Source organism: Mycena indigotica (genome assembly GCF_014461135.1).
Source record: "Mycena indigotica strain 171206Taipei chromosome Unknown Mind.scaff0003, whole genome shotgun sequence".
Classification (NCBI taxonomy): Eukaryota; Fungi; Basidiomycota; class Agaricomycetes; order Agaricales; family Mycenaceae; genus Mycena; species Mycena indigotica.
In genome coordinates this window covers 5,337,093-5,356,123 of record NW_023503002.1, presented here as the reverse complement: position 1 = coordinate 5,356,123, position 19,031 = coordinate 5,337,093, and the positions used below count along the sequence as shown (strand labels likewise).

Sequence of the window (19,031 nt, the reverse complement as noted above, 5' to 3'; positions counted from 1 at the left end):
CATGCCGCAGAACGAGCGGAGATGCTATTGAGCCTCAGCTCAGATGATTCCAACTCGGAATCTGACGATTCCGCGTCCTCTGGAGACGAGAAACCGCCCAGACGCGGTTCCGGAGGGCGTGAGCCTGATTCCAAGTCGAAAGACGATTCCCGCCGCAGTGGCGAGCGCGCAAAAGCGCAGTCGTCGATGCGAACAGCGTCCGCTGAGATCACCTCAGCGAAAGACCCCTCGGAGCGACCCAGAATGTCGCTGAAGCGCCGCAATGAGATGCTGGCGAAGGGCCTGTGCTTCACCTGCGGAGAGCACGGACACCTCTCCAGAAATTGCCCAGAAACGACGACTATGAAGTCGAACGTCAAAGGGAAACCGCCAGGCTTTGCAGCGCATGGCGTTGACTTCGATGAGCACGCCTCGGCGCTGTACGAAAGCACCGAGGTGTTGGAGACGCTCCCTGTTGGAGCACTCGATTTGGGCGTCGTCCAGCCGGTAACCCGCGAATTATCGCGCAGCTACCTTCGAAACGCAACCGAAGGCGCTCGAATGAAAGTCGAGGAGGGCGGGGAGTCCACCCAGCCTTTGAACGATGAAAATTTCGACTTTTTCGGCGCCGAACACGCACGTAGACACCCAATTGGCGATTTACTCGCCGCGAACGCGGCTCGAGCGTTGACTCGTGCCCAGCCCTACCCAGGCGATGAAGAACATCTGGGAAACGAGGTTAGATTCGTTGTCCATCGAATCTCCGACCAGACCTACGTTGTGCAAGATAGCGCGACGCGAGACCGTGCATTCATTGCCTCGGATTGCCTTGAAGACCCAGACTTTCGGTTGGCCCGTTGGTACGCGATTTTACGCGCAGAATCGCTTGGCTTGTCGACCCAGACAGTTGCCGAAGACCCCAGATAGGCAGCGCCGCTGGGAGATGCGCTCCTCATTGGAGCGCAGAATCTGCTTGACACAGCCTTTGGCACCGTGCTGGAGGGCGGAACATGCCAGAGTCAGTTCCTCATTCAAAGATATGAGAGCTCACTCGCCATTATCCACTCCGAGCGCGAGCTTCAAGTCGAAGTGCCGACGACATGGCTGTTAGAGACAAGCTTCGATCTGATCACGTGGATCTCACGTCAGATGAAGATCACGTTCGCGCACGATTCGAACGCGAACCGGAACAATTCAAATGATTTTCTAACTTGTGAGATAGTCTCTGAAGACTATCTGGAGGGCGCATGTAGCGGACCGGAGCGGATCTCCGCCGCCGCTCCAGTGTAGTGATCTGATAAGTGTCTCCTTGTGATATCTGAGCGCGTTGGTGCTGATCATTGCTCCAATGATGTCATTCTTTTTCAGTAGTATATAAACAATGTAGTAATTTAGTGTTCGGGGAGAAATACCTTTACGCCTGTTCTTGCGCCCTTGTGATCCGTGTGGCGGCACCTTAGTCAGCTTCCGTCACACGTGTATGCTCTGTTGGAGATGGATTCGCGGTTTGCGGACCTTCAAGCGGTGTCGGAGAATTTCCTCTATCGACGTTTTTGCTTCCGTTTTCTACCCCGCTCCAATACGCTCCGGGCGCAGCATTGGCGTCGTTCGGAGGACAAGGGGCACTCTACCCGTCCCAACGTTCGGAACCGGCATGCGGGCCGTCAACCGTCTCCGCGACGCCCCCGGGCCCGGTCACGGGATCCCCGAACTGGGCCGTCGTGTCGGGCGCTCCCGCTCTCCTCCTCCTCGGCGATCGGCCTCTCCGATCCGTTGGCCAGCGCTGCCTCCTCACGCGCGATCTCCCACACCCCCCCGTTCCGCGCCGGTCACCCCGATCCGTCCCCCACCCACTGGGCCGCGTAGGGGACGCGGGCCGCCCCGAAGCGGGAACAAATTCCGGTCGTGTGGGCCCCTCAACGATGGGGGATATGCCTTTCCGCCCGGAGGATTACCCGGACGTGCTGCTCTGGTTCGGCGAGCCATCGCCGGTTCGAGCCGCTGCCGAGGCGCACCGCTTGTTGGACGACCCGGATGTGGCCCAGTCGTGCCGGTTCTCCGCTGTGGGGGTGACGCTTCTGCACCAGTTGCTCACCCGGCCCCAGGACAATCCTCTATTCCTCGGTGTCTTCCGTTCGATCCGGTCCGAGACTCGCATGTTGATGCAGCCGGCGGATTTCGAATTGATGGATTGCCTGGGTCACCAGTTCTCCGCGGCTCAGATGGTGGAGCTGTATACTCGGGTGATGAGTGTCTTCGGGGCCGTCGATGACTCGGGATCGACCCGGCTCGGTTTGTGGGAACAGAGGGCTGTCGCGGATCGTCGCCAGGCCGGTCGCTCGGGCCCCGTTCCTGGGGGTACTCGGCCTGGGTCGGGATCACGACGTTCTCCCCCGTCGGTCCTTCGGCGGGTCGAAAGGGAAAAGGCCGGGCGTAGCCGGCGGGGGTTTTTTTTTTGTATTTTATTATTTTGTACCTTTTTTTTTTTTTTCCTTGGACTTTTTGCAATAAACCGTGTCGCCCTCTCGTGTGTTCTGTTGTGCGGGCGTAAGGGGATCGCTTAGATTCTGTCAGACTGCGGGTCGGGCCGTGCAAGAACCTCTCCTAAGAACGCGCGCCCGGAACAGAACAGACGGATAGTTGGGCCCGCAAGTGTGGCGGGCGGGGTAGATCGAAACCGAAAGGGCCCGTGAACTCGGTCCCTTGCCGTGGTCGGTGGTCGAAGGTTTGAATCGGGTCGTGTCGGGCCCGATGAGTCGACAACGCCTCCTTGCACGGAGTAAGGTAGTTCTTTAGACGATCTAAGCGATAGAGTACAGGGTACACTATCGCGCCTTATATACGCGGGCCCGCAAAGGGGTGATCGGACACCCTGGCCTCTACTCCTCCTCCTCGCTCCCGTTCCTGGCCGCAGAGGGGACGATCGTACATCCCTTGCGGGCCAGGCGCTACTCCTAACCTCCTAGCACTCCTCCCCAGTCCCCTTGTGTCGAGTTGGGCTCGGCGACGGCTCGACGCGTCGTTCTCGGTCACGTGCTTCCCACGTGTGCGTTCCTCCTACTGGGGCGCATGTTCCCCGTCATCACGTGCTGCGTGTTACGGGCCCGCGATGGCCCGACACCAGCGCCGGAGCAGACGGGCCGGGTCTTATCCGTGACAGGTTCCATATCATGGTATCAAGTATCACATACATAATAACTACCCCATTCCAAACCATTTTTCGTAAACAGTAAGTGCACATTATTCAAGCCCAAATATGTGGCAAAGAAATAGTATGACATTATTATTACCCCAATTTGTCATATATAAGGGTGATTTGTCATATATAATGGCAATTTGTCACACAGCCCTCTTGACAGCTACTCTGCCATGAGATTTCCACAGATAACTTAAGCACACCCGGGAACTATAGCTGTGGATTCACACTGGTTGACCTATTAGGTACATTTTGGTGCTGGCCAGGATTTTTGATATAAATGGTATCTTGTAACATATTTGGTGCATTTATTTGTGGCAAATCATTGCCACAAGATTTGGCTCTGAGTTCAGTCCAATCTGATGACTTAATATATGTCCCAATTCAAGTATATTTTCCTGGAGTTTATTTATTATTGTTCCAAGTTGTGAATATATATATATATATATATATTTGTTCACTATCATGTTGTTCCTTTGCTGGCTTATTGCTATAGAAGAATGACGAGGCCAAGAACAGTGGTGAAGAGATCCAGAAGGTGTCGATGCAAACCCTCGGCAAGCCCGCAATCAGCCTCTCGAGTGACGACGAATCAGAGAGCGACACCCACTCCGTTCATACTGTTATCGACATCACAGACTCTGACAACCATCGAGCCCTAATGTCTGTACGGTAGGCCGGATCGATTTGGTTCGATTTCAAGTCGGTGACTGGGTGACTCGGTGGCGCTGGGTTCGAACCTTGACCAAGTAATATGTATAAGGCTGGTATAAAAATAAGTGGTACTGCACCCAAATAGCTACTGCTTCTATTTACTCCATGGCAGGCCATGTATTCCGTCCCAATGCATCTATTTTGTCAGACATCTGCACGAAAACAGAGGAATGGTTGTGAAAGTCAGGTTCAAGCGGTGAATTGAGATTTTATTCCAAAGGAGCTTGAATCTTCTGAAACTGTGCCACTGAGATAAGATATAGTTAGCATATCCTCCCTAATTTTTTCATGATTTTAGGTGCAGCCAGTATGGCTGTAAAAGTCCCAGCATTGAGCTTCCCAGATGTCATGTGACCGGGAAGGCAAGGGTGTCGGACTTTCTCGCTCTATGATTGGCTGATGATTTGGTCCCGCGGGATGCCTCATCGCTGCCACCTGTCATTCTCCTGCCACCATGCCTCTTCTTACCACCGCTGAGCTGCTGGTGACTCAGCTGCAAGACCTGGACCTATTGGCTTTGGACAAGGCCAGTTTTATATTAGAAGAAGCTACTTAATGCTAATTGTATGAACAGGTCTAATCATGGACTTCAATATCATCGTCCTCACCGTTCACTGGGTCCAGACGATAGTTGTCGTGGATGTGGAGGCCGAGACGCGTGCAGATCTGGTTACACTTATGCTGCTAGACGAATGACTGGATTCCCTTTTCGCCGCAGTCACCAACTCCAGAGCCACTGTTTTGCATTAGCATCTCCATATACTAGGTGAGTTAGACGTACACATTCATAGTATGGGTCATGACATCGAACAGGACAAGACCGTCTTTTCCTCGAACTTGGGCAGGGGTAGCTGGACTACTTGTAGGTTAATGGTCAAGGCGGATAGATAGATGATTACCTTGGAGGTCTGCAAAAACAAGGTTGCGGTTGCAAAATCCATAGGCAAAGTGCGTAAGGGCTGAAAGAGTTGCGGAGGGGAGGTCATCGCGTAGCTGGACATGAGTGCGAGTGCCGGTAAACTTGGTGACTGTCTTTGCCCGTTTCTCCTCCACAAGCCATTCAATTCCCTCATCGTCAACATATTTTTCAGTGGTAAGATCGCCTGAAGCCTTGGAGGGTGAACCAATTTCTTTTGCAATGAATGCGTTTGCAACCCCGAAATCTATGGGTTGTTCAACAACAACACGAATCCAGTGACCGGAAACAATTACTGAGGTAGATGGCAATTTCGTCTCGTCCTCCATGAGTGTTGTGGAAGCGATAGAATGCGTCCAGGCACCATTTGAGTCGACTCTGGCGGGTAATTTCTAACCCAATCTCAGTGTTATTATCTTCAATGGAGACCGACAGGTCATCCTCGCGGACACGGTAAAAACGCTTGGCAACATGAGAGGTACCATCCTCAAGAATGAGCTGCCAAATAGTGTCAGTTCATTCTATGCCTCCAACGTGCAACGTACATCGTGAGCTTGTTTCATCTGGCCCCGGGCAAATTCCTTATCTTGTATATAACCTTTCACTTTTTCGCCAGTATCAATAAGTGTTGAACGTCCGTCGACAGCACCAGTGATACAAACAATCTTGCGGAAAGTGACTGGAGCTTGTTTCTGGACTTGGAGGGCAATTGGGCGGGAAGGCAATCCAAACTGGGAAACTGGCACAGATGCTGTTATTCGTACAAGTCAGTTTATCCTATCTGTCAACTCAGATATGACTTACAACGTGCTTGCTTTGCTGGTCGACTTTCGGAAAACTGCGAGAAGGTGGAATTGGTGCGCGCCCGTTTGCGGTGAGTATCATCGATTGTGCCTTTGATAAGGTTATCAAGGTCTCCGCCGTCGTCAAGATCATTGTCCCTCTTGATCCGTTCATCGTACTAAACGGTAAGATAGATGGGTAAAACATATATAATCACACTGACCATAGCTTCATCCACAAGTAATTCAAATGCGATAAAAGGTTTTCGGGACTTCATTTGCAGTGCCCAAGGTGCTTTGATCATGTCAAGTGTGAATGGCTTGATCGAAGGTGACGAGTAATGTCTGAAGCAGTCCTCCAATGTCATGGTACCAGTACTGTCTTGCAGTGTCTGTCCACCATAGAAACGCAAGGAGACCTCCTCTCTATAGGTTTTATCAGCATGCAGTACATAAAAACAAGAGAACTTGCTCTCTGATTGGCTGGCTATGAGTGCGAACCCATTCGAGGTTTAGCATATCCAGATAGTGCACTTTTAGATCTACATGGTTTTAGTAGTGAGTAACGAATAAGAGTGACTGTACCTGGGACAAATGTAGAGACCACCCAGTTCCGCGCACCCCAGCCCAGTGATTGATCAATTTTTGCAGATGTTTTTTTCTTGACGCGGACCTGTATTAGATATGAGAACACAAATGACTTCATGAAGAGGAAAGCAGTATACCTGATACCCAACACCCATTTGTCGCTCGCCAGGCAATCCACCACCATGCTCATGATTTAAGAGATCTGAAGTCTGTAGGTTAGTTCCATTTGCAGCATTTGTGCCACTCTTTTTCATGCGCTCCCATGATAAGTTGCTGGCGGTGCAGCTGGAGTTCCGATGCTCCAGAACCACCAGTTCCAGGGTTGTAGTTGTCTGTCCACAAAGTAAGCATGATGTTGGAGGCGTAGGATAGATATAATATACCGGACAGTGGCACCAGGGGCTTCCGGTTACATGCTGGAGTATTGCAGGTTTGGCGGCCTCCCTGGGCTGGAGGCATGTTACGCCGTGTAATACCACAGAGATGACATTGTGGCCACTTCTAGAGCAGAATTATAAGTTGACCATGGCTGACAATGAAAAATTTTACCTGAATGTCCTTGTATTGTGGCGACTCCCTGTCATGGTCCTGAAGCTTGACACACTTAGGGCAGAGGCCACTTCCCTCACGAAGAGGAAAGTCAAGACCACAGTCGTTGCACATGTTTGCGTTTTCCAAGGACATAAGAGAGTCCGAGTCAAGACGAACAAAAATGTGACTGCAAGTCACGGACCCACTTTGATTCAATGCCTAATCTATCTGGCATAAATGGGTCTGGTACCAAGCAATGTAGGTTTCGGCACAGATTCACAGCTTGAAATCAGAGTAATATCTCAGCAGATCCACCAGATGATGTCCTTCAAGAAACGTTACTCAAGTATGTCCGCCGTGGACTCAAGCAGAAGGAAAAGCTGGCTCGGCTCGTTGAAGACCACCAGCTTGAGATCAGGTTTGTTCAATACTTGAACTGCAAAGAGGCAAGCTCAAGGAAGCCATAGTGTGGCAACACTGAACAAGATAGAGCGCCGTCTTGAAATACCATCTGTCCGTCGTAATCGACCCTCCCAGGAAGTTGCAGTCCAAGCAGTGATCGACGAGGTTGAGAAGGATATAGCTCAGAACAACGGCCCAAACTATGTGAAAACACAGCTTCAACAAAAGCTCATCTTGGTTCCACGGTAAGAGCGCTGACAGATTCTTCGTGGGACACCGTTGCTGACCACAAGATGGCAGTAATACAATACGCCGTGTCATGCAACAGGAGTTCCCATCTGGGCCAGACATCCGCTATCCTGGACGAAAGAAGTCCCAGGTTTTCCGCACCCCGCTTTCTGCTCTTGGACCATATCACGAAATATCATCAGATGGGCACGAGAAGTTGGGGGCACAGGCACTACAGATGGGAGGTGTTGGTCTCCCAATATATGCTTTCAAGGATAAGTGGACTGCGCAACTCCTCAAGATCAATGTTATTCCAAACGACCGAACAAATGCTGCCATAGGACATTTGTTCCTGGACTTCGTAGCTGAGAATGGCGGTAAAAAGAATCAAACCCACAATTCAGCACTTATAATCTGTCAGGAATTGGCATGCAAATGACCGTTGATAAAGGCTCAGAGATAGGATGGATGCTAGCAATCCAGGATTGCCTACGGTACGTCAACATTTCACAATATGTCCCAAGTTCATTGATGAATCCAGTGAAACATTTGCACCAAACATTGACTTGGATATTTATCCTCCTCATGCATGTGTGAAAAGTGTGCATAATACCATTATCGAGGCATTTTGGCGGTGGCTTAAAGTCAAGCGTGGTTTGTCTCTCCGAGAACATGTACTCCGTGGCAAAAATGAGCACATATTCGATGAGGGATCAATACTTCACAGGTACCGTATTTACAGTCACTGAGCTTTCTGACAAATCCTGCAGCCACTTATTTAACTGGTTGTTTCCACCGCTCATCCAAGCTGAGCTTGATGAGTTCCGCCAGTACTGGAATTCTCACAAAATTCGGTTTCAGCCCGAGAAGATAATGCCCTCTGGTCACATTCCTTCTGACGCAGCTGAGTATCCTCAGCTGTTTGGAGGTATTAACTGCTTCATCAAGGTTCCTGCCTCAACGGTTGAGGATATCCGAGAGGTGTTGTCAGCTGAGGTTGGTCCTCGAGAGCAGCATCTCTCCTGGGTGACACCTGAATTCGACACATTTGCGCGGACCATCTACGAGATGATAGAGCGGCCCACTCTCACACTGGAAAGTAGTTGGACTGTTTTTGTGCAGATGTCTGACAAAATGGATGCATTGGGACAGGATACGTGGCCTGCCATGGAGTAAATAGAAGCAGTAGCTATTTGGGTGCAGTACCACTTATTTTTATACCAGCCTTATACATATTACTTGGTCAAGGTTCGAACCCAGCGCCACCGAGTCACCCAGTCACCGACTTGAAATCGAACCAAATCGATCCGGCCTACCGTAATGTCTGGCTGAGGAGCATATAGTGTAAAAGCTTTTGGCGGATTGGGGGCATGGGAGAGTTGTAGAAAGAGGCTGTGAGACAAAAGATATGTACTTCGCTTTTGAGGCCGGCCAACCTCAGTCACGTTATCGTATCGCGGCCGGCCACAGAAAATTGGGATTTCCCCCCCCCCAATTTTTGTTGACTCAAGCAGCTCAAATTTTGAAATTATTTGCATAAATTGTGTTTACAATTTGGGAAAACTCCGCTGCTGATAATCTCTAATTCAAAAAATTGAATCTTACAGGCGTGTGGAATATTGTAAACAGGCCAATCACAGCTCCCTCATGCCGGCGACAAGTACAGGTAGCTCTGCCAGTTAAATCTGCAAACACCTCAGCCCCGATCGCAACACACAACAAGCAGCTCCTCACCCAGGCGGCGCGGTCGCGCATCCGGCCTCCTCCATAAACACCCTGCCGCGTCCGCCGGCGCCCGCGGGCGCGCGCCCAGCTGCACATCTCCTGGCTCCCGCCGGAGACGAAGAACTCGATGCCGTGCGTCGCGCACCCGTCCAGGAGAAGCTGCGCGCGGTCCCGCCGAAGGTCATGTACCCGCACCGCCCGTCGCCCGTGTTGTCCCGCGTCCCGGCCACGCGCCTGGTGCAGTCCGCGCCCGTCGTGCCACTGCACGCGGCGCTGCGGCACGCGCGGCTCCGGGGCGGGCGCGGGCGCGGGGCGGGCGCTGGCCGCGGAGACGGCGAGGAGCGTGAAGGCGACGAAGGTGGTGATTTGCATAGTGATCATGATCGCCGTATTACGGCTGTGGACGACGTCAGCGCGGCGGAGTAATGATGAAGGGAATGGCGCGGACCTACAGGGCTGTCGGGACGACCGACGATCGAACCGTTTATGCGGCTTTATAAGTACGTGCACGCAGCCCAGCAGGCCCTGGCTCGGCAGCGCCCGTCGTGCCCGAACTCATGTGCCGCAGGCTCACCCGACGTCGGACGATCGGACCCTCATATGGATCCCCGGCCTTGGGACCGGCCCTCTTTTTGATCACTGCTCGTCTAATCCAGGTATCGATATATATCTGCGTTGGCAACTCCGCGATTCGTCGAGGGGACAGCGCATGCCTGATGCACATGCCTGATTCAAGTAGGATTCCCCCTGGATTAACCACAACAAAGTCCGTTCCGATACCTTTGCTAACAGCCCTTGTACCGCTGCCCGATATCGGGCTCGACTGTGTCCCATCGACCCGGGCCGTATACCGGATCACGCCGGGCGCACTTAAGCTTACTAGTAAGCTCAGGCGACCCCTGGGTTAACCACAACAAAGTCCGTTCCGATACCTTCGCTACCAGCGCTTGTACCGCATGGCACAAGAAAGCAACAACATGGGCTGCCCGGCCCAGCCCGATCTCGGGCCCGACTGAGTCTGTGTCCCGTCGGCCCGGGCAGTATACTGACCGGATCACGCCCGGCGCACTTAAGCTCAGGCGACCCGCCAGTCGCTGCGAAACGACTTCAAGTTGGACGCCGATCCGACGGGCATACGCCAAGCACCCGACGCCAGTAATACATACTAGTAGGATCATTGAATTCAAAATATATACAAGAAACGAGTGGATATTGTCCGGACGCATGGTCAGGAGACGTAAGGAAAGTAGATAGTTGGTATAATACGAGAGCAGCAGGCCGCAAGCCAAAGTGGCTCACCATTGCCAGGGGGGGTGTCATGATTCTGTAAGGGCAACCCCGGAGGCCTGAGATCAAGGTCCTAGCAGGGGAGGATCCAAAGAGAAGAAACTCTAAGGGTCCGCCTGCTAGGGAGCTGACTATATACTGCTTGTCCGTAGCTGCCACTGTCGGGCATAGAAGGCTTGGGGCGGCGTCGCAGGCGAGGTCCCAGGGCGACCGTTGGGAGGGCGTTGACGGATCGGTGATTGTGCGGGCGAGATGGAGGGCCGGACCGGAGTCGGAACCGGAATCGGACCGGAATCGGGCACGTCTCCGGGCCGAAAGGGAGGTTCCCCTGACAGATTCGAAAAATGGATATACTGTCGAAAAGTTTTCAAGGGCCTTACAGGACCCATATTGGGTAATATATTCCCATGATTGCTCATCAATGTGACTCGATGATGCAATGAAGAGTAGTGATAAAATTCAAATTTCCAGTTAAATTCATTAAAATACACTTAACCTATGATTAATATATAGGACTTGAGCCCTCACAGAGTCCCTAGTGGCCCATCCAATCCAAGGCTATATGTAATTAATGAGCAATAATAAAATTCATGACAACAGTTGAACTTTTAAAAAAGCTAATAATCCAAACGTAAATTTCTATGTGAAATGTTACCCCAAAGTCAGTATTTAAATTGAGGAAAATATTATTATGTTAAATATATAAACACAAATTTCACCCAGGTTCTTTAGAAGGTCACAATAAATTATCATCTGGGGCAAACTGATCAATCCATAAATTTTTGTCACAAACAACACCAATTCAGAGGATGCCAGTTGGCCAGTGAAGGCAAGCAAGAAGCACCGTGAAAAGATATCGTAAAGATGATGCAATTCGAAGACTGGGGTACAAGACGAAATCTACTCTACTTATATACACTACTACCATGTGTTTACCATGCCTAATACGAGAGGCAATGACGTCATACTTTAGCCATGCCTTTACGTGCTGTTTGCCTCATGTCCAACTCCACGCTGTCAATCAACATCAGCATCGACATCTGATGATCTAATCACCATCTTATCGTCCATCTTATCTCCTCCTTGTCTTATCTTATCAACCAGGGCCAAAATAAAAGGTTTAAAGGGCGAAGAAAAAGGGTTTTTAAATCCAGGGTTTGACATTACCCCCCCTTCAAGGTCGACGTCCTCGTCGACAGAGGGCATTAAAGCGCGTTCATCATCCACCCCCCCCTTCAGCCTCCACAAAATGGCCAGTCTGATAATTAAAGAGTTTCCGGGACGGATATGGGAGCTTCTCTTGTGTTGGCTTATAACGTTTGACCAGGTAATCCCAATGACCCTGGGCAAGGACAGGCACACTACGGGTCTTGACCACTGGGTTCTTCTGGTTGAACTCGTCTAACAATTCTTGAGAGTTCTCAAGCCTTTGCGCCGTCTCCCATGTATCCTCGCTATGCGGGTATCCCTTCCACTTCACCAGATACTGCCAACCACGACCGCGCTTCCGCTTCTTCATGATCTCCTCAACCTCCCACTCCTCGTGATCATCCACAATGTCCGGTGGCGGCCTTTCTTCTCGGTGGGGGTGGTGGCTCGTGGTAGGGTGTCAGCTCTGTCTCATTGTAGACTGGATGAGCCTGACTAGAACCTGGCATCTTGAGTTTGTATGCCGAAGGTCCAACCTTTGCCTCCACTTTGAATGGTCCCACACGTCGATCATTGAGCTTCTCGGATGGTCGATTCTGTTGCACTTTTGACCCTTCAACGTACACCTTGTCTCCGACTTTGAACTCAGGTGCTGGTACACGTTTCTGGTCATAGTACTTCTTCATCCGCTCTTGGGCCTTCTTAATTGCCACCGTTGCATCCTCACGCACGCGCTGCATCTTTTTCGAGAATTCTTCTGCTGCCTCAACCTTAGAGTCATATGGTCCTTCGACGCCTTTCCAGGGATGGTACCCATGATCTAGGAAGAATGGCGAGACCTTGGTCGAAGCATGAGCTTTGTCGTTATAGGCGAATTCAGCCAACGGTAACCATTCCGACCAGTCTGATTGGTGGTGGTTGACATAGATGCGGAGATAGTGTTCAATCTCTTTGTTCATCCGCTCTGTCTGACCGTCGGTTTGAGGATGGTATGCCGTGCTTGGGTTCATCTCTGTTCCCAGCAGCCGATTAAGCTCACGCATGAAGTCGGATACATAACGGGGGTCTCGGTCTGAGATTATCTTCCGAGGAACCCCGTGATATCGCACAATCCGATCGCGTGTCAAGCGTGCGATTCCCTCGCTGTTGATCTTGATGCTCACAGGCTCGATATGGATCCGTTTGGTAAACAAGTCGACCCAGACTTGGATAGCTGTAAAGCCATTACTTTCTGGTAGTGGGCCGATCAAGTCCATTGACACTGTCTCCCATGGTCCATTGGGGACACTATGGGGTTTCAGGAATCCATGAGTTCGTTGTCTCCATCGAGTCCTTTGGCACGCATTGCAGGTTCGGATATACTCTTTGATTTGGTTACCCATTCTGGGCCACCAATATTTGCGTTCAATGAGTTCTTGAGTCCGATATTCTCCTGGATGTCCAACAAGCGGGGTATCATGATGCAAGCGAATGATCCGTTCACGAAGAGTATCATCTCGGGGCACATAGATCTTATCTCGGTAAAGGATTAGATCACCATCTCTTCGCCAATCAGGCAGCGACTTTTCAAGGGCCAGTTTGACACTGGTATCTAATCTTCTAGTCGTTTTGATCTGACTAAGAAGATCATCTTCTGGTCCCTCGAAGTGTACTTGAGTCGCCCTGAATAATTCTGGCTTTAGGAGAATGACGTCCTTGTTATCGTCCTTTCCTTGATCATGATCGGCCCGTCGAGATAGCAGGTCAGCCTTCCGATTAAGCGCCCCGGGACGATGGTGCAGTGTGAAGTCATATTGTGACAACTCAGTGACCCATCGGGCTTGTCGGCGATTCAGCTTCTGGGGCTTCTTGAAATATTCGAGATTTTGATGATCAGTGAAGATCTCGAACGTCTCCTTAGCACCCATGAGGATGGCACGATATTCTTCCAGCGCGAACATGATGGCGAGCATTTCTTTGTCATAGATTTCGTAGTTTCGCTCTGTCTCCGTCAGGCTATGTGACAAGAACCCAACGGGACGCCATACACCATTCTGTTCTTGACTAAGAATGGCTCCAATTGCGCCTTCAGAAGCATCAGCCTCAAGACGGAATTTTCCATCGTCCGTTGGCAGTGCCAATACTGCATCCTCAGCTATTCGCGACTTCAGTCCATCGAAGGCTTGTTGCTGTTCTGGTCCCCAAGTCCAACCACCTTTGCCAGTGAGCTTGGTCAAAGGTCGAGCCACTTCGCTGTAGCCTCGAATAAATCGGCGGTAGAAGTTGGTGAACCCTAGGAAAGCTTGCACATGCTTTACTGTTCTGGGCTGCGGCCATTCCATGACACCTTTGATCTTCACGGGATCCATTTTCATTGAGTTGTGCGAGATAATCACTCCCAGATACTCAATCTCAGTGCGTTCAAATTCACACTTTTCGGGTTTGAGATAGAGTTTGTGCTTCTGGAGAACCTCAAGCACCTGGCGGACAATCTTCCGATGCTCCTCCAGTGAATCCGTAAAGATAAGAATATCGTCAAGATAGACGACAACGTGTCCTTCATTGATCAGATCACGTAAGATGTCATTCATCATTGTTTGGAATGTTGCCGGTGAATTGGTAAGCCCAAAGAACATGACTAAGGGTTCGAACAGTCCTCGGTTGGTTCGGAAAGCTGCCTTCCACTCGTCGCCCTCCTTGATGCGCATTATTATTATAACCCCAACGAATGTCAAGCTTTGTGAAGTATCGGGCACCTTGGAGCTTATTGACGAGCTCAGAGATCAAGGGCAGAGGATAACGGTTTTTAATCGTCATCTCGTTCAACTTCCGATAATCTTGCACAGGTCGAAGAGAGCCATCTTTTTTCTTGACAAAGAAGAAGGCGGACGCCATCGGTGACTTTGATGGTTGGATGCGTCCGCTCTTTAGGTTTTCTTCCAGGAAATTGTCAAGCTCTCTTTGTTCATCACGAGACAGAGGATAGATTTTGCAATCTACAGCCTTAGAGTCTGGCTTAAGTTCGATCACATGATCCCATGGACGACGTTCAGGTAGAGAGTCAAATGATTCTTTAGCGAACACTTTGACAAACTCTCGATACTGATTGGGAATCTTCTCCTCGGTCATTCGTTCTTTGTTTCGACCAGCTTCTTCTGCCATTCGCTGTGCTTGGGCCTCCTTCAGTCGGAGATCAACTGCTGAACCAAAGTCCACGAGCAAGATTGACTCTCCTTCTTCCAGATCAGGGTCGGCTTGGAACTCTTCATCACGAGCATTGCATTCAACAGGGCAGCGAGAAAACTTGATCTTTTGGGAACGCCAGTCAATTTCAGGGTTATGTTTGAGAAGCCAATCATATCCAATGAAGACACGGGCTTTACCCAGTCCAGTGACAAGGAAGCGTTGCATTTCCCAATGATCTCCAACACCCATGCGTAGTTCGACATAGTGTGTTATTTTGCCATGAGTGTTCTCGGTGCCGTCTGCATTGCGGGCGATAATATGAGAGTCCAGCTCTTTCAACTCAAATCCTTCAGCTTGGGCATATGCTCGGTCAATGCAGGTCGTTGTGCAACCATTGTCAAGCAAAGCCTTTATTGCGCGAACCTTGCCAGTCTCGGGAACCATGAGAGTTATTGGGACCAACATCTCATAGCGTTTACGTTCCCGTTGAAAGTCTTTCAGTTCCTGACTAAGACGATCTGGCTTGGTTCTAGCTTGTCGTGCAGCAGCCTCTTGCATTCGGATAGAGTCTCGAACCCTAGTGTGCGCTGGGACTGGAGGTACAGTCACGTCAGCCTCCGCCTCCTCACTTCCTCTCTCAGTCTTTGTTGATGCGGTTTCTTCTCCGCAGGCCTTTTTGAAGTCACTCCACCATGCTTCTTTGTCAACACGTTTTTGTTCCTTTAAATTACGTAACCGAGTTTGATTCTGCAGAACACTAATACGACGAGAGTTGTAAAGGAAATCATGTATGTCCTTGCGTAGAGAGTCTGAGTCGGTACCATAGAAGGAGTCCGTGGGAAGCATATCAGGAGTCGCGGTTAAATTACTGAGTATCGTGAATCGTCCATATTTCGTATCGGTATCGGATCGCTCCGTCTCCTTGGCCAGGGGAGAGGAGCGCTTTAAAAACCCGCCTCGCGCAACTTCTGGATCAACTGCGCCAACGTGCCGTCGAACTTGTCACCCTCATCAACCTGAGCCATCAAGGCCCTGACGCTGAGTTTCTTCTGAGGGGGGTCCGGGCAGTTGCGACTAATGTGGCCAATTTTGCCACAGTTAAAGCAGCGTAGAGGTTTCCACTTCTGTCGAGCGCGGTCGACGTCCATGGCATCGGGGTCTTTGGCAGGCGCAGCAACTTGTGGTACTGGGGCACGTGGGGCGGCAGGCGGACTACGTTGGAACTGGGGAATGAATCCAAACGTCTGTCCGCGGCGACCCAAACGCAGCCTGTTCCGAGACAAGTTCGCGTCGATCTGCATCAGACGCTCTTTCCATTCCAGATAGGTCTTGGGCAGGGCAGTGCCTCCCACGTAGATAGGACCAGTGATCTCCGTATTGACCAACTCCTCAAGAAGCTGGATCAGGAACGCATCATATGCACAAGGCTTGGCATTGGGACTATAGCCTGCCTGTTCTGCCAGCAGTTCGAATGACTGGAAGAAGTCGGTCAGCGACATCTTATTTTGACGAGTGGTCGTCAGCTTCAGATGCGCTGCCTGTGCGATGTTCGTGTCCTTGAATGAGAGTTCCAGCTCCGTGATGAGATCGTCGAATGTATAGGTGGCCGCAAGCACACCATTCTTAAGGGTTCGCTTTTTCCAATTGCGCACCCAGTCAGCTGCTGTACATGCGGAAGCATCTGCAGATCGAAGGTACGAGATCAAGAACCAAATTCGTTTATGATCCGTATCGAGCGCATCAGCGTAAGCCGCAATATAAGTTGTGACGGAATCGTAGAAATTTTCCCAAAGCGATTTCTCGCCAGAGAAGAGAGGAGGGGGTTCGCAAGTACGACGAGACATGTTGGTTGGTGGTTGGGGTGCGAGTGCAGGTGTGGGTTGGGGTACAGTGGCGGGGGTAGGAGCAATGGCAAGAGTAGCCAGAGCGGAGATTGGGGAAGGAGGAAGAGAGTCAAGGTAAAAGTGGTTGAATGGAGAGGGAATAGGGGAGAGAGAGCGGGGTGTAGAATTTCTTGAAGACTCCTCAGAAGGAGCCCCTGACGAGAGGTCAGGGATCAAAGCGCGCGGAGAGCGCCACAGAGGATGGACCGGAGAGTCCGTTGTCGGGGGTCCAAGAGACCTGTTGCGTGAGAGGAATCCACCGGGGCCTTCTACGACACACCCCGCTGGACGAACTAGGGTTCTCCGAAGATTGCCCCTGCGCTCCTTGTAGCAGCTATGACTCTACGAAAGCACCTGGGTTGGGCCAGACGTCTCTCTTGCAAGTACGAAGCGCGTGTCCTCTCGAGTGGGTCCCTTGGATTGTCGTCTCCGAGTGTACCTAGCCAAGAAGAAAAGAACCTAGAGCAAAAGGACCTAGAGCAACGACCTAGAGCAGAAGGGGAGAGGGCGTGGGAAAAAGGCGTGGGAAATTTGGCGATAGTAACGGGGTAGGGGGAGGGGTTTGGGTAGGTGGTAGGAGGTAGGAAGGTACGAGGGTAGGAGGGTAGTCTTGAATTATGTCACAAACAACACCAATTCAGAGGATGCCAGTTGGCCAGTGAAGGCAAGCAAGAAGCACCGTGAAAAGATATCGTAAAGATGATGCAATTCCAAGACTGGGGTACAAGACGAAATCTACTCTACTTATATACACTACTACCATGTGTTTACCATGCCTAATACGAGAGGCAATGACGTCATACTTTAGCCATGCCTTTACGTGCTGTTTGCCTCATGTCCAACTCCACGCTGTCAATCAACATCAGCATCGACATCTGATGATCTAATCACCATCTTATCGTCCATCTTATCTCCTCCTTGTCTTATCTTATCAACCAGGGCCAAAATAAAAGGTTTAAAGGGCGAAGAAAAAGGGTTTTTAAATCCAGGGTTTGACAATTTTCACTCCATCTCTTCAAATTAGGATCCTGCTCTGTCCCTTCCAATGGTGAGTATTTGCAATCAGGGCCTAGAGTTGGCTCCTTATATGTGAGATGTAATTGCAACCCCATGCTAACTGCATCTGAAACAGCTTCTCCAATATCATCTTGTGCAGATCTGCAGAATGAGCATTCCAGCCTTTGCAGAATGGCAGCAGAGCCCAAGGTCATGGTGGGTGGAGTGCGTGAAAGTATCAATTGTATGATGAGATCATCTGTGATATCTATATCCAGCCACTTGAGATGTGTCAGAGCCGGACACAGAATATCCTGATCTAGATTACTATTATCCACAATGAAATGCTTTGCAAAGTTAGGTTCTGTTGGGGGAGCAATACTCCAATAGTGTACTGGGGGAGTAATCATTGTCAATGGATTCCCTCTCATTTTTAAATACACAAGCAAGGGAAGAGCCCTGAGGACTGTTAGGAGATCTTCTGACTTGTATTGGTTAGCTAAAATATCCAAGCTTTGAATCTGGTTGAAGTGGTGAACAGAGGCCTGGGTGAAGGCTGCATCTGATGCAATGCATAGTTTGTGGAGTTGAGGACAATCAAGAAGTGCTGTTAGTGGCGGTAAGGCACTTGTGCACTGCCTGGTATCAAGCCTTAGACTCTGAAGATTTGGAAGGATGACATGTTCTGCAGCCTGGATAATGCTACGGTTGCCTAGAGTTACTGCCAACTCCTCCAAGGAGGCACAGTATTGCAGAAAGGTAAAGGGGAACATAATGGTTTCCTCTGGTCTAAACAGCAAAAAGAATTGCAGTTTAAGAGTAAGCAGTTTACTCCACTGGATATTATGAGGGAGTAGACTAAATGCACCATGATAGGAGAAGTGCTGGAGGCTGGAAGTAGCCAAGAACCGAAATTGCATGATCCCTATTGGGTTTGCTGCATGATCTGAAGAAAGTTGAATATCAATGCTGTTTAATTGAGGAGTGCTCTGTTCACTAAGTGAAGAGAGTGCAACTATATCCTGAGGGTGTGATAGCTGGGGTAATTGAATATTGTGCCACCTGTGAGCAACTGAAAGTAATAACACCAGAGCTGGGGAACATGTTGATATTGCCAGATCTGTGGGATTGAATAGGTTGCACTGAAAGTCTTTAGATAGAGTGATTGTGATATCCAAAGGGGTTTCAGCTCCATTCTTGAGCCATGTTTCAAGGTATGGCGGTGGAACAGTGAGACCATGTACTGGGAAGCTCACTTCATCTGGTGGGGCTGTCTGTGATATTGTCACAATGTGCATTGATGCCCAGAGAAGGGGAGTGGCCATGACTACCTGCTGCCAGTACTTGCAGACTTGAGCCAGGAGTAGAGGCCCTTCTGTCAAGGCCATGGCAGTATTTCTATGCGCAGGAAAATCAGCTGCAAAACATCATCTGGTATATGGCGCATTGGAGATAGCAAGTCCTGGTGAGCCTTGACAAAACTTTGCATT

The 19,031-nt window shown here is 50.3% G+C and overlaps 1 protein-coding gene across 1 annotated transcript; it reads left to right on the top strand.

The window, feature by feature from the left end:
• Window positions 1–6,921: 6,921 nt before the first annotated feature.
• On the top strand, window positions 6,922–8,512 carry MIND_00400200 (uncharacterized protein; the record flags this gene model as incomplete). Its single annotated transcript, XM_037360828.1, has 7 exons — window positions 6,922–6,964; window positions 7,016–7,124; window positions 7,174–7,353; window positions 7,409–7,713; window positions 7,758–7,830; window positions 7,878–8,063; window positions 8,107–8,512. The coding sequence occupies 7 exons, from the start codon at window positions 6,922–6,924 to the stop codon at window positions 8,510–8,512; spliced, it is 1,302 nt and encodes a 433-aa protein (XP_037223713.1).
• Window positions 8,513–19,031: the final 10,519 nt, after the last annotated feature.